At 44.6% G+C, this 14,611-nt stretch overlaps 2 protein-coding genes across 4 annotated transcripts; both read left to right on the top strand.

Moving 5' to 3' along the window:
* Positions 1 to 376: 376 nt before the first annotated feature.
* On the top strand, positions 377 to 3,801 carry LOC133818669 (uncharacterized). Of its 3 annotated transcripts, none has more exons than XM_062251687.1 (4): positions 377 to 1,116; positions 1,229 to 2,143; positions 2,372 to 2,634; positions 2,722 to 3,801. In XM_062251687.1, the coding sequence occupies exons 2-3, from the start codon at positions 1,483 to 1,485 to the stop codon at positions 2,599 to 2,601; spliced, it is 891 nt and encodes a 296-aa protein (XP_062107671.1). In that variant the 5' UTR covers positions 377 to 1,116; positions 1,229 to 1,482; the 3' UTR covers positions 2,602 to 2,634; positions 2,722 to 3,801. The 3 variants fall into 3 exon arrangements, with proteins under 3 accessions (XP_062107671.1, XP_062107669.1, XP_062107670.1); XM_062251685.1 differs by having other exon boundaries at positions 385 to 896; positions 984 to 1,116; positions 1,229 to 2,634; XM_062251686.1 differs by having other exon boundaries at positions 385 to 707; positions 984 to 1,116; positions 1,229 to 2,634.
* A 3,268-nt stretch (positions 3,802 to 7,069) lies between these two features.
* On the top strand, positions 7,070 to 8,331 carry LOC133816388 (uncharacterized). The gene is made up of 2 exons (XM_062248915.1): positions 7,070 to 7,486; positions 7,567 to 8,331. Exons 1-2 carry the CDS (start codon positions 7,073 to 7,075, stop codon positions 8,176 to 8,178), a joined length of 1,026 nt encoding a protein of 341 aa, XP_062104899.1. The 5' UTR covers positions 7,070 to 7,072; the 3' UTR covers positions 8,179 to 8,331.
* The last annotated feature ends 6,280 nt before the right edge of the window (positions 8,332 to 14,611 follow it).

Here is a 14,611-nt window from a genome sequence, read left to right on the forward strand (position 1 = left end):
ATATATAAAATTAAAATAATATTCAAATTCAGCTGTTCCAATCACATATTCAGTTTATGTTATATTTTTAAATTTAATACCAATCACAGATTCATTTTTTTAAAACTCAAAAACAGTTTACTGACATTGAACCAATCACATTTTCAGAAACATGATTTTAGTCACTAAATTCAGATTTTCATTTTGGAATCTCACTTTTCAAAAATACATTTTTCTAATGACGAACCAATCAGACCCTTGTATTCTAAATTTTTTTCAACAAATTGCATTTCTTTTCATACATCTTTCACATTAATCGAATCGTCCGCAATTTTTACCACTTGACATCCCATCAATGGCTACTTTGATTTAGTTCAATGAGGAATTCCCTCTCTTTTTTTTCTTTTCATTTTGAAAATTCGATTTTATAAATACTCACTGCTACGGACATTATCTTATAACATTTTCCTCTTTCGATTTTTACACTTCAATCACTTTCCTTCTCCTCTCCAATCCCTAAATCGCATTCAAGAATTTGAGAGCCATGGCTCCAAAATCAGCAAAGTTCAAATGAAGAGTGTCTCCAAGAAGTCAGAAGCTAAGCTTATCTCCTACGATGAGTGGCACAAAGGATATGGTTAGAGCTTAGCAGATACTCGCACAGATTGTAAAATCCCTAGTGACGTTACAGTTTATTTGATGACCAGAGAAGAGGCTAAGGATTGACGGTATACTACTAAATTAAAAGAGGATGAAATCGTCATTTGTTCTACTCATCTGCAAATGATTCGCTTTCCACTTCTCCCTTTTTTGGTTTATTTCTTATCTGTGGCTTATATTCACATCACGCAACTTACTCTGAACGCGATTCAATTGATAATTGCTGGTGATGTTTTCGGTGTTCTTAAGAATTAGAGGTTACATGTGTTCGATCTTCTTTTCTCTTTTTCTAAGTCGAAGAAAAGTACTTTAGTCAACAAAATGTGGTATCTTTTTCCTTGTAGGGTAGGGATATGATCACTGGCCAATAATTGTCTCCTCGGAACTAGGACGAGTATTGCTCCATTGTTGGGGGCAATTGGTATCCTAAAGTTGTTTGCAGAGATTTTTTTTCCATTCCTCGGTATTTTTCCGAAGGTAAACTCATCATCACTTCGCTCTTTTGTGGATTCTCTTTCTCTTCTGTAACCTTCTTTTGATGTCTAATTTATGTATTTCTTTACTTTTTTCCGTGGTAAATTTTCCATAGGCAAACTGGCCCGACCATATGGATATAAGTGATGAGGTTCTTGCTACATTCATATCCCTTGGCATTTTTCACGATTGTAAAGATGGTGTCGTTCTAGTCAGAGTTGTTCTTAATCTCGAGGTTATGGCTTTTTTACCGTGGCTCCACTGGTTTGCTCACAAAATGTGGTATCCCGATGTGTTTCTTCATCTTCGCGAGGTTCCCGGCAAAGCTCTGTGGCGAGGAGTACTAGTGAGGATGTCAATTCTCCTTCTATGGATCCTTCTTCTAATATTCTAGAAGTTTCCAGTATGCTTTCAGAGGTCACTTTGGCACTCAAATATGAGGCCATAAATGCTCTCCCTTTAAATGCAGTTTCCCTTGATGGTTCTCGTTCCACTTATGTTTCTACTATGAGCCAAGGTTCTGATATTTCCTTGCTCACACGCAAAAGGGGTTATGTTTCGTCCCTCCCTGGTGATTCTTTTGATACAATCGTTCATTTTTCTCCAAGCAAGAGGGACAAAGTGTCTTTTGCTCCATCTTTTCTTTCTGATAGGGTATTTCTTAGCCCAACTCCTCCAATTGATTTTGGCTTTTCAGACCATTCTCAGATTCTTGCTAGCCTCGGTGTACTTGCCTTCGATGTTGGTGTTTCTATTGGTGAGTGCACTGGTGTCTCAGAAGGAAAGTCTACAGAGTTCCTTTCATCATTCGTTAGTTCTACTGTAGTGATCACTTCTTTTGCCAATACCTCTGTACTTCCTTGCCCCAAGATAGAATGTAAGTCTTCTAGGATATATGAAGCCCTACTGCAACATTTGATGACTTCATCAATTGATGTTCCAGTATTCTGCCCCAGTGAACTTAGCAATGGTAGTATAGAAGAGGCTATTTTCAATCCATTCGACCTATCTCTCTCACAAGACCCCGTTGGTGAGTTTATTGGTTCCCATCGATTAAGTGTTGCCACGTTCTCTTTTGACTTTGGCCTTGCTCTAGTTACTTCTCTGTCCGATTTTACCACTGTCACTACGGGTGCTTTATTATCTGCAGCATCCACTGACAAATCCCTTCTGCCCCCTGTTTTTACTAATTCCGAAGTTGAATTAGTCACAATAGTCACATCAAAAGATCTTGATGCTATAGTTATTAATGTGTCAGGTGCCAACATTGGAGATAGTGTTGGACCATTGATGATTAATTCTTCAGCTTGCGATCATCCCGTAGTGGTTGGATCTAGAACTGAGGTTTCTGCATCCCTGACCGTACCGGTCTCGAGTCAAGGTGTTTTGCCTTTGGTTGTTAGTGCTTCAATTGTGGAAAGTCTTGGATCACAATCATTTTTGCTGAGAGAGGTGCTTCCCGTGGTATGGGATCTATCGCTTGGTTAATTGCTCAGCAATCTTTCAAATCACATCCTCGTTGTAAGTTGCAGCTCTGCTTATATCCGTTCTTTTATGTATTTTATTTCTGCCTTTAGCTTTCCTAATCTGTCATTTATGGGTGTATAGGCTCAGATGTATGTCGGTGGTGCTTTGGATCATCACATCCACTTTGACGAGGCCATGAAAGTTACTCAAGAACGTAATGACAAACTATATGAAGAGTTGCGCTCTGTGAAACTTTAACTTTCTGAAGCGAAGACAAGTCGCAAGCCAAACTGAGTTATGTTAAAGCGCAGTTGGTGGAAACAGAGAAACATCTTTCAGAAATCTCATTTGAACATGATTTGTTGAAGTAGAAATTTTCTAAAGCAGAGCATGATCGAGATGACGCTCTTGAAGGATTTGAGAAAGCCCTCTCTATGGTTCTTGATCTCAACAAGGAGCTTGTGAGGCATCTGAAAGTGAATCAAACTCAAGACAAGTTATTAACTTCACATGGTACTCGTATCAAAGATCTCGAAGATCGACATTTGTCTCTTTCCGAGGAGTTGAAGAGAGTTGATCGAAGTTGGGACGAGAAGTATGGGCTTGGTATTACCGAGGTCAATACTCTTAAGAAACAAATGTTGGAGTTCCAAAAATACAGTTCGAAGTTAGAGAAGGATCTTACTCTATCAGACACTGATTTGGGAGAAGCTCAGAGTCTATTGTCCGCTTCTTCTTCTGAAAGGTTTGCTCTTTTAAAAGTATGTGGGAGTTCTTATGTACTTTCGCTTTCATTGATTCCTATATAGTTGTACATTTTTTTTGTGTTTTTTTTTTGCGCTTGGAAGAGATTTGTCTCTTGAATACATGCAATCGTATTAGTGATCGTTTTAAAGTTGAAAAACTGATGGACAAGAAAGCAGAGCTTGAATTCTCCTTTTATATTGACGTCTTTGCAAAGGAATATAAAATCTCTTCAGCAGAGAAGATCGATATGGTGAAGAAAATATGTGCTCGGTTCGGCATTGAATATGGTAAGTTTCACATCTCGCATTGCCAATCATCTCTTAGTGATGTCAGCGTCACATATCCCAAGGTCCATCTCAACGAACTCCAATAGAGGCAAGTGTGGGGGTTTTATGCCCAATGTAAAACAAATTTTGTATGTAATCAATCAAATTTTGACTTGTCAAATCACATTGTTTATTTATTTAATATAAACATATATTAAATCTTAGACATAAACATATGGATAATGATAGATATAATGACTTGGTCACACTAGATTATAATTATGGTTATAAATTCTAAAGTATTAGTCTTATGAGTAAGTTAGTACACGTGATTTACAATAACTTGTTAATCAATGATATGTCTACCTACCCAATTTGGTGTGATGTTCAGGACATTGACCAAGTAGATAAGATCAGGTGTATTCTATTACATCGGACTGGACCAATATAGATTATAGACAGATAAGTAAAATATCGTTATTATATAATCTAGTAATGTCATTGTTGACCCACGATTTGGCCAACTGACGCAGAGTTAAAATATGAATGATATGAACAAATATAAAGAAAATAATATAATGACGAAAGTGAAGAAAAGACAGCAATTTATAGTGGTTCGGCCCCAGGATCTGGTAATGACCTACGTCCACTTAGAATTATATTGATATGAAATCAGAAGTGTGATCAGAGAACTCGGGTTCAATGAGTTTCAGCACTTCACTTAAAGCAATACAAGTGTTTTGGGAGAAATTCTCTCTTTCTCTATCGTTTTTTCTCTCGTTCCCCAAAGAACCGTCCCCCCCCCCCCCCCCCCCCCCTTGAGCTATTTCTTGCTATTTATAGGCTCAAGGAGGGTTACAGATTATTTGTTGCAGATATTATCCCCTGAATAGTGGGATACTCGGAAGATTGCATGAGATAAATTCGGGATTTACAAAGATCTTCCCATAAATGTCGTTCTGCTAATGGAACCACCGACCAGACTGGTCGCGGTATAGATAGGCTTGCCATGCTTCTGGTGTGTCCCCTGGTCGATACTCTATCAGATGCCTCCAGGTGTCAGTCATTTATCAAGAAATTATTCGCCACGTCACCAATGCTAATTTACTTGATAACATTTGCCCTCCAAAGTTTATTTACTACGAACAGTAAATAAACTTTGAACGAATGACTCTTCGGTAATGCCTCCTGACGTGTCAGAACCCCTCGTGCGTCCTTGAAAAAAGCAACCCACTCCTGTCTATTCAGGACTTTTCAGTTTCCCAGAAACAATTTTGACGGCCATCACTTTTCTCCATACTTCGAAAAAGGAAAACTAATGATCACGCCCTTTGAATATTAGAGACAAACTTATATAAGATCACCAGAGCCACTTCTTTCCTTTTCACGCACGCCACCACTCTGCTGAAAAACCCTAAAAACCATAGCTTTACTTTCTCCGGCGAACTTTCCTTTGTGCTTTTTAGACTCAGACGGTGGGCTCCTTGACTCCCGAAGCTCTCACTTCCATCTCCACGACCATTTTCCTTGGTAAGTTTTTTGAAACTCCATGCTTCTAATTTTTTGTGGTGCATGCTTTTAAATGGTGTACTGTTTGAGTCTCTCAGTTTTTAGTTTGTGAACGCTTGCAGATAGGATATTTTTGTAGACTGAGTAGGCTTATGAGTAAGTTTGAGACCTAGGATCAGTGCTTTTTAGGACGTAAAATCGAAGTAGTATTTCGATTTTTAAGCCAGTTGAAAATAATTTATTCCCGCCCTAAGGGGAGTTGAAAAAGCTTTTCAGGAAAACTTTTCACTTTCACCCTTTGATCCGTTTCTTAAACTGTTCGCACAGAAAGACTTAGTTTCTTGTTAGAATAATGTTATATAAAGGCTTAGCTTTTATATTCGACCAGTGTTATTCTGAAAGCCTTCTAGACTCCTCTGACCTCGCCTCCCCATTCTTCTGTTTGCAGATTTTAATGCCAGATTTGTGGGGAGGTGAGAGACCCATCGACGACGACCTCCTCGCCCAACTGCTCGAGGGAGAAGAAAAACCAGCTGACCGCGTCTACCAGATACCTTTCTCACGAACTTCTTCCAGACCGCACCCTTCTCCTCCAATGGCTCGTTCAAAATCTTCTGGCAAGAAAAGGCCCGAGTCTGAAAATAACCCTTCTTCTCCTGCCCAGCCTGATTCGCAGGCGGGGGCTCCCTCGACCAGTGGTCGAGAGAATCTTGTTCCTGACCCTAATATCCAAACTAGGGCTCGTCCTCGCCATCGGAATCCGCCTGATGTCGAGTGGTATATTCCCCCAGCCAGTTCGATGACCCCTCGGATGGTCGCCAACTGCTTCAGAAGATACCCCCTAACAGGGGTAACCATTACGCGCCCTACTGCGGACCAGAGGGCTAACCGTCCAGGAGGAGCGAACAGCGCCTGGTCCCGGTATCATATTGAAGCGGGAGCTTATCTCCAATTATTTCGGCGTCGCTCCCTTTCAAATAACTCCTAACAGATATAGGATGTTGGCTGCACTCTATGTCCTGTATAAACTTAACAAATGGCCAGAACCTTCACCCCATGAGGTTAACTACCTCTTTGACCTCAAGTCCAATCCTCAACACAATGGAACGGGCTTTTTTCACTTCTGTCACCAGGAAACCGGCCGGACGTTTTTGAGTGGCACCACCCATATATCGAACGTGGGGCATTACAACAAGGAGTACTTCTTTACTCCGGATATAGCCAGTGACAACTTGGCCTTCACGAGAGGAGGTATAAATTTGTCTTTGTCTTGGTTGATATTTTATCACGGAGTATTTCCTTTCATCATTTCTCAAACTTGATCTGCTTTTCAGGCCCTTGGTTACGTCCGACCCCAACACCAGACATGGTGTTGAGGTCCAATGCTCTGGCCAGGATGTCTGACGCAGCGAAAAGCGTCAAGGCCCTGATCATTGAAAAGAATTTGAGGTCGTCTGGCCTCCTGGCTCCTCGCCATGAAAATAGAGGGTCCGTAGCGGACGAACTTACTGCTGAGGGGGTTCCCGAGCAGCATCCTCCTGTGCCCTCTCCTAGGAGGAGGCCCACAGGAGTTACGATCAGGGAACCCACAGGCAGTCCTTCTGCAGAAAGGCCTTCTGCTCCCCAAGGCAAGGGGAAAGAAAAGGCCACAGATACTGTCGTTGACTTGGAGGTGTCCTCTGATGACAATGGTAACGTTATTTCGCTTTTAAATGATTTGCCAATCCCTTGTCATATGTTTGACGGGGATGGTAACTTTACATATGCTCCCAATCTAGGGCCAAACTTCTTCGTGCCAGAAAATGAGTATATTATTAATAGAGTCAATAGTATAGCGACCAGTAGTTGTAGCTCGGGTATTCACTTTATTATCTTCTTTCTGTTGTATTACTTACCTTCACCTTTCTCTTCCCTTACTAACCTCTTGTGCTTATTTTCATGCAGACATGTCGACTCCCAATATTTTTGACATGTACCAGGCCGAAGAGGAAGAGGAAGTCCCTCAACTTCAACGGAGGTCAAAGAAGCGGACTGGTGAAACCAGTCAAGGTCCTTCAGCTAAGAAGAATCGACCAGAAGACCTTCCTCAGGGTACACCAACTGGGCAAAGTCCTGCGCCAACTGGGCGAACTCCCACTCCTCCTCCAGCTCCTTCTGAACAGCAAAACACTCTTGCTCGGTTCAACCCTCCACCTGCGCCTGCTAGGGAGCAGCTTTCTCGCGAAGAGGTCCATGGGGCCAGGCTCGTGAGCCGTACCATCCGATCCGCTAAGGATCGAATTGAACGCATAGGCAAAGGTGAGCGTGTTGGGGCCGCCATGATCCAAGCTGAAGAGCTACCAGTCGATCAGATCCTGAACAGGGCTCTGAACGAGATCTCCAGCGTAAGTATTTCTTTATTCCTCGAGTCTTTGTTTTTTCAGCCCTCGTGATAAGTCTTGACTTCTTTTTCTTTCGTTTACAGGCCTTACTTTCTGCCATTAATGCTCGTACCCGAGCCCAGGCCTACTTTGAGCAGATTGAGGCTAAAGTTCTCGAGAAACATCAGGTGAAGGCGGCCAAGGAGCTTTCGGCTGTTGAGGCCAAACATGCTAAGGAGTTGGAGACGGTGGTCCGAGAGAGGGATGCAGCGGTAACCAAACTGTCCGCGGTTGAAGCTGTAAAAGATGCAGCGGTTAAGCTGAGGGAAGAGTACCGGTCGTACAACAAAACTCATCTCCGCGAAATCAAGCATCTGGAGGGGGTAGTCAAGTCTAAGGACGAGACTATTGCCACTCTCGAGGGCAAGGTGCAGCAGCTGGAGCTTGACAACTCCAAGAATCTGGAAAAGTACAAAAGGACGACACTCCGATGTTTCTATAACTTCTGGAAACACAATCAGGGTGCTGACTTTAGTTACCTTTCAGAGGAAGTCAGAGCTGCGGAGTTGGCCCAGTGCGCTGTTCAACTGGCTGAAGAGGAGGCAAGAGCTGCGACTCCTGCAACCCCAAGCGTCGTTGGTTTGGAAGAAGAAACCATCGAGGAAGTGACTGACCAGGTTGCTGCCCAGGACCCTCCTGCCCCCCATGCTTCTTAATTTATTATTAACTATTTTTCTTTTTTGAACATGCGACCCACGGGTCGTGATGTAAAGACAATAGGTTCTTTTTAACTTTGCTGCACGGGCAGTAAATCTTTTTGTTTGAACAGTTACATCCAAGTAGCAATGCTTGCGGTGTAAAAGCTTAACTCTTGGTGCTATAATATTTTTACTTATTATAACGTTTGTCCGTATGACCGAACTTAGCATAGTACTTTGGCATGATTTAACAAAACATATATTTTGAAAAAATACTCTAAGTACTTGAAGCATGCTTTCACTCATTTTGTTCATGTGTTTACATACCTTGAGAGTATGCTTTGCTATCGATGTGCCTTATATGCCCCCCAAGTGATCGAGGAGCTTTAGGTCCTTGGTCACTTGCCTTGACCATGGCCTGTCCGAACATTCCTGTTCGTGCGGAAAAATGATACTTGTAATACAGCAAAACAACACACGTAATGAACAAATACTTGCAAATGTAAATTCACAAAGGTTGGCAAGAACGACTGGCTGAGCACAGTCCCTTATAATTTCATATTAAAAATAGACTAATCATGTCTTTACGAACGATTCTGAAATAGAATCTTACATATACGAGTAGTTAGCCACACAACGTGGCTAACCCTCTTTGCAAAACTTGTAAAAGAAAATTTAAACAAGCCAGTCCTTTAAGAAGGGCTGTTCATTGATAATACTTGCGCAGGTGTTCTCCATTCCAATAGCGTGGAACGAGATCTCCGTTTAAGCGCGCGAGTTTATAGGTGCCTGGGTGAAGGACTTCTTCAATTTGGTAAGGCCCTTCCCAGTTAGGTCCGAGCACTCCAGCTGTGGGGTCGCGGGTATTCAAGAAAACTCGTCGTAACACCAAGTCTCCGACGTTGAATCTTCTTTCTTTAACTTTGGAGTTAAAGTACCGGGCGACTTTTTGCTGATAAGCAGCAACTCGGAGTTGAGATTTTTCTCGTATCTCGTCAATTGAGTCTAAGGACTCCAGCATTAGCTGGCTGTTTTGGTCTTGATCGTACGTTAAACGCCGATGTGAGGGGGGATCTATCTCGACGGGTAACATGGCCTCATACCCATAAGCTAAGGAAAATGGGGTACGTCCTGTGGCTGTTCGATGAGATGTTCTATACGACCAGAGGACTTCAGGTAGTTGTTCTGGCCATGCTCCTTTAGCTTCTTCAAGTCTTTTCTTCAGGGTGTCCTTGAGGGTTTTGTTTACAGCTTCAACTTGCCCATTCGCTTGGGGGTGTGCGACTGAAGAAAAGCTCTTAATTATCCCATGCCTTTCGCAGAAATCGGTGAACAAGTCGCTGTCAAATTGGGTCCCGTTGTCTGAAACTATCTTTCTGGGCAAACCATAGTGACACACAATGTTCTTGATGACAAAGTCGAGAACTTTCTTGGTCGTTATGGTTGCGAGTGGTTCAGCTTCGACCCATTTTGTGAAGTAATCAACTGCCACAACTGCGTACTTTACTCCTCCTTTTCCTGTTGGCAGTGATCCAATCAAGTCTATTCCCCATATTGCGAAAGGCCACGGGCTCTGCATCTGCTTTAGTTCGTTTGGAGCTGCTCGTGGGATTTTGGAGAACCTTTGACATTTATCACATCTTCGTACGTACTCCATTGAATCCTCATTCATTGTTGGCCAGAAGTAGCCTTGTCAGAGAACTTTTTTCGCCAAGCTCTGCCCCCCAGCGTGATCTCCGCAGAAGCCTTCATGCACCTCTTTCATGAGTTCCTTGGCCTTTTATGATGTAATGCACCTGAGCAGTGGCATTGAATATCCTCTTCGGTACATAACACCGTCGAGCAGTATGTATCTAGCAGCTTGCCTTTGCAGGGTTCTAGCTTTGTTTCTATCTGCTGGCAATGTCCCATTTGTCAGGTACTCCAGGTAAGGCGCCATCCATGTATCTTCTATACGAATTTCCATGCTGGCTTTGGCCGCATCGATGCTTGGTTCACTCAATCTCTCTACTGGGACTATGTTCAAGGCGTCTGCATCTTTAGCACTTGCGAGTTTGGCCAAGGCGTCTGCATTCGAATTCTGGTCTCGCGGAATCTGCTGGAGGGTGTACTTTTTAAACTGTGCTAGCAAATCTTTCGTTTTGTTGAGGTAAGCCATCATCTTTAATCCTCGCGCTTGATATTCTCACAGGACTTGATTCACGACCAACTGAGAGTCGCTGTAAACATCGAGTGCTTTTATATTCATATCCCTGGCCATTCTCAGCCCAGCGAGGAGTGCCTCGTATTCCGCTTCATTGTTTGACGCTGCGAAGTCAAACCTGATTGCGCAGTGAAATCGATGCCCTTCGGGCGTTATCAATATCACTCCCGCTCCAGCGTGAGATTCATTAGATGATCCATCCGTGAATAGCTTCTGTAAATGTGGAATTTTTTCCTTGTGAATTCTATTCACAAGTGAAGCTCTATGCTACGAGACATCCTGAAAGGACATCACATGATGGTGAGGGAGTTGGGGTAAGAGAGTCACCCTCACTAGGCGAGGGACTTCGGCCACTTGCCAATCCAAACTTCACCCTCGCTATGCGAGGGCCCCCAGCTGGCCATCCGCGTGCGCCCCATTCCAGCAGGCATCAAACCTCGTCCACACTCGGAGGAAGAACGTCAGCCTCGCTATGCGAGGGACCCTCGCTATGCGAGGGTGAGGGCTGTGTTGAGGTATCCGTGTTCCTAGCCTCGCGTCGCTGCGCTCGGAAGGAGGAGAGGCAGCCTCGCTATGCGAGGGACCCTCGCTATGCGAGGGTGAGGGGTGTGTTGAGGTACCCGTGCTCCTAGCCTCGTGTCTATGCGATCCGCATAGGCCGGCCCTGACCCTCAGCACCTCGACTTCTCAGGACATGCATAGGATGAAGCCTCCTTGGCACAGGCATGAGATCACTTAGGAGAATCTTGTTGATATGCCAAACGAACATGGAGCATTGAACGGGAATCGATGAGAACCACCGAGTACGGAGCACGTGCGCTGACACGGGGTGTACGGTTATGGAGAGAACAGAGGCACGACCCTATGATCTGCGTTTGAGGAGTAGTGGCGGTACGGACCTGTACGAAGAGTGGTGAGACCACTTGGACACCCCCGACCATGCGCCAGAGCCGACAGTACTATGTCCAAGGCCACGACTCTGACACCATCAGGGTAGACACCACTACGCCCTGAGCCACTACTTTATCAGAGTACCTATGTACGTCCCAGTGGTCTGGGACTTGTTTGTATCCTGGGCCAATAGAGCCTCCCCTATAAATAGGCTCCAACCCCTCAGGCTAAGGGGTTGGAAAACTGAATGTAAAAACGAGACTTATGAAATATATGCTTCTGGTTCTCATGCTTGCCTGAGTTTTCTCCTGTTGTTTAGAGTTCTTTCTATCTAATTCATAGCTTCTTATAGTATAGAGATTGAAGTTTTCTAACCATCAATCGTTGACGAGTTCTTACCGTCAACAGTTTCCATGAAGGAGTCTTGTCTTGAGGCATGGACGCTTCAGGCTGTTCGCACAACTCGTTGTTGGGGAGTTCGGTGAACTCCGCAATAAAATCGGCCAAGACTTGCCCTTTTATTGCTGCTCGTGGTGAATAAGTTACGTCGAACTGTCCTAATTCGACCGCCCATTTTAACAGTCGACCAGCCGCCTCCGGTTTTTGGAGGACTTGCCGAAGGGGCTGGTCGGTCAGAACTGTGATAGGATGAGCTTGGAAGTACGGACGTAACTTTCTGGAGGCTAGAATTAGGCAATATGCTAATCTTTCGATCGGAGGATATTTTAATTCCGCACCGATGAGCCTTTTGCTGACGTAATAAACAGCTTTCTGTACACCTTCTTCCTCCCGTATTAGTACCGCACTAGCAGCAACTTCGGTAATCGCCAGATAAATATACAAAGTCTCTCCTTCGATTGGTTTTGATAGGATGGGAGGTTGCGACATATGAGTCTTTAAGGTCTGGAATGCTTGCTCGCAATCTTCCGTCCATTCAAACTTCTTATTTCCCCTGAGTAGATTGAAGAATGGAACGCACTTGTCAGTTGATTTTGAGATGAATCTACTCAGGGCAGCGATCCTTCCGGTCAGGCTTTGTACATCCTTGATTTTCTTCGGCGACTTCATGTCGATCAGGGCTTTTATCTTGTCGGGGTTGGCCTCGATTCCTCTTGAATTTACTATGAACCCCAAAAACTTCCCCGATCCGACTCCAAAGGAACATTTGAGGGGGTTTAATTTCATCTGATACTTGTTCAGCACGTCAAAGCATTTATGCAAATCCCTCACATGTCCTTCTGCCTTTTTGGACTTTACGAGCATGTCATCCACATATACCTCCATGCTTATCCCAATTAGCTCTTTGAACATGTGGTTGACCAGTCGTTGGTAAGTCGCACCTGCGTTTTTCAGTCCGAAGGGCATTACTCTGTAACAATACAAGCCCGTATCGGTCCGAAAGCTGGTGTGATCCTCTTCAGGGGGGTGCATGCTGATTTGGTTGTAACCCGAATATGCATCCATGAACGAGAGGATCTCATGTCCTGCAGTTGCATCGACTAGCTGGTCGATCCTCGGGAGTGGGAAGCAGTCTTTTGGGCAGGCCTTATTGAGGTCTGTAAAATCCACACAGGTCCGCCACTTGCCGTTTGGCTTGGGGACCAGCACCGGATTTGAGACCCACGACGGATAAAACGCTACCCTGATGAACCCATTTTCTTTAAGTCTTTCGACTTCTTCTTTTAAGGCCTTTGATCTATCTTTATCGAGCAGCCTTCTTTTCTGTTGCACCGGTGGAAAGGCTTTGTTTATGTTCAGGACATGGCTGATTACTGCAGGGTCTATTCCAACCATGTCTTTATGCGACCAGGTGAAAACTTCTTGGTTCTCTTGCAAGAATCTTACCAGTGCCTGCTTTGTGGTAGGTTCTAAATTTTTCCCAACCCTTACGACTCTGGTTGGATCTTTTTCATCGAGTTGGACCTCTTCCAGGTCCTCGATGGGTCCTATATTTTCTTCAAAATCCCCAAAGCGAGGATCCAAATCTATATCCTCACTTTGGGCAACACTCTATTTGGTGACTTTACCACCTGATTGGGTTTGACCGTCCTCTGTCATCTGCAATCGTTCTGGGGTTGCACTCCTCAACGCTCCACTTTTTGCCTTTGTAATTGAGGCGTTGTAACATTCTCTGGCCTCCCTTTGGTTCCCTAAAACGCATCCTACCCCTGCGTCTGTTGGGAACTTCATGGCTAGATGCCACATGGAGATGATGGCCCTCAGCTCAACCAGTATGGGTCTTCCAATAACGGCATTATATGCTGAAGGACAATCGACCACTACAAAAGTGGTGAGTAGTGTCCTCGAGGCAGGCGCTGTACCCATTGTTACTGGGAGTTTGATCATCCCGGCTGGTGCGAGTCCTTCTCCAGAGAAGCCGTATATGGTTTGATTGCAGGGCTCCAAGTCCTTTACAGACAATTTCATGCGTTCCAGTGTTGATTTATACAGGATGTTCACTGAACTTCCTGTATCGACCAGTATTCTTTTTACCATCATATTGGCCATCTGGATATCCACGACCAGTGGATCGGAATGTGGGAACCGGACGTGCTTGGCATCGCCCTCAGAGAAGGTTATCCCGTACTCCTCTGAGCGGGCCTTTTTCGGCGCACAGTCATCATCTCGATGTCCTGGTCGTGGCGTAGAGTTCGAGCATATCGTTCTCTGGCCTTTCCGCTATTTCCCGCGAGGTGCGGGCCTCCACAGATGGTTAAGAGCGTTCCGGCTACGGGGGTAGGCTGTAATGGTGGCGAGCACTGGCGTGTAGACGTCTGCTCGTTGCCACCTGGAGCTTCTCGTTGGGAAGTTCCGGAGGCCCGTACGTACCTTCTCAAGTGTCCTTGTCTTATAAGGAACTCGATTTCGTCTTTTAACTGGTTGCATTCATTAGTGTCATGTCCGTAGTCGTTATGGTAACGACAGAACTTGGTGGTGTCTCTTTTCGAAATGTCCTTTCGAATGGGCCCAGGTTTCTTGTAAGGCACACTAGAGCTCGTGGCCTGGTAAACCTCTCCTCGAGACTCGATGAGGGCAGTGTAGTTAGTGAACCTAGGTTCATAACGATTACCCTTGGCACGTTTATTGTCGGAGGTGGAGGGCTCGTTATATGGCCGTTTCCCGCCATTTTTGCCATTACCGTTGCCGTTTTTATGGCCTTTGTCGTTGCCATTAGGTTTCGACCCGTTGGCGGCTTTGGAAGGTTCGGCGGCCTTTTTTCCCTTGTTCGAGGGTTTCCCATCGTCAGCAATAGCTTCCTCGAGCTTTATGTAACGATCGGCTCGATCCAAGAACTCTTGGGTTGTTTTAACTCCGTCCTTACGAAGACTTTTCCACAGGGGCGAACGGCGCCTCACT

Source organism: Humulus lupulus, chromosome 2 (genome assembly GCF_963169125.1).
Source record: "Humulus lupulus chromosome 2, drHumLupu1.1, whole genome shotgun sequence".
NCBI classification, from domain to species: domain Eukaryota; kingdom Viridiplantae; phylum Streptophyta; class Magnoliopsida; order Rosales; family Cannabaceae; genus Humulus; species Humulus lupulus.

Coding starts and splice junctions, on each gene's coding strand:
- LOC133818669 (XM_062251685.1), top strand. CDS start 1,483: ATGGATCCTTCTTCTAATATTCTAGAAGTTTCCAGTATGCTTTCAGAG.
- LOC133816388 (XM_062248915.1), top strand. CDS start 7,073: ATGTACCAGGCCGAAGAGGAAGAGGAAGTCCCTCAACTTCAACGGAGG. Junction 7,487..7,566: donor CTCTGAACGAGATCTCCAGC/GTAAGTATTTCT, acceptor TTTCGTTTACAG/GCCTTACTTTCTGCCATTAA.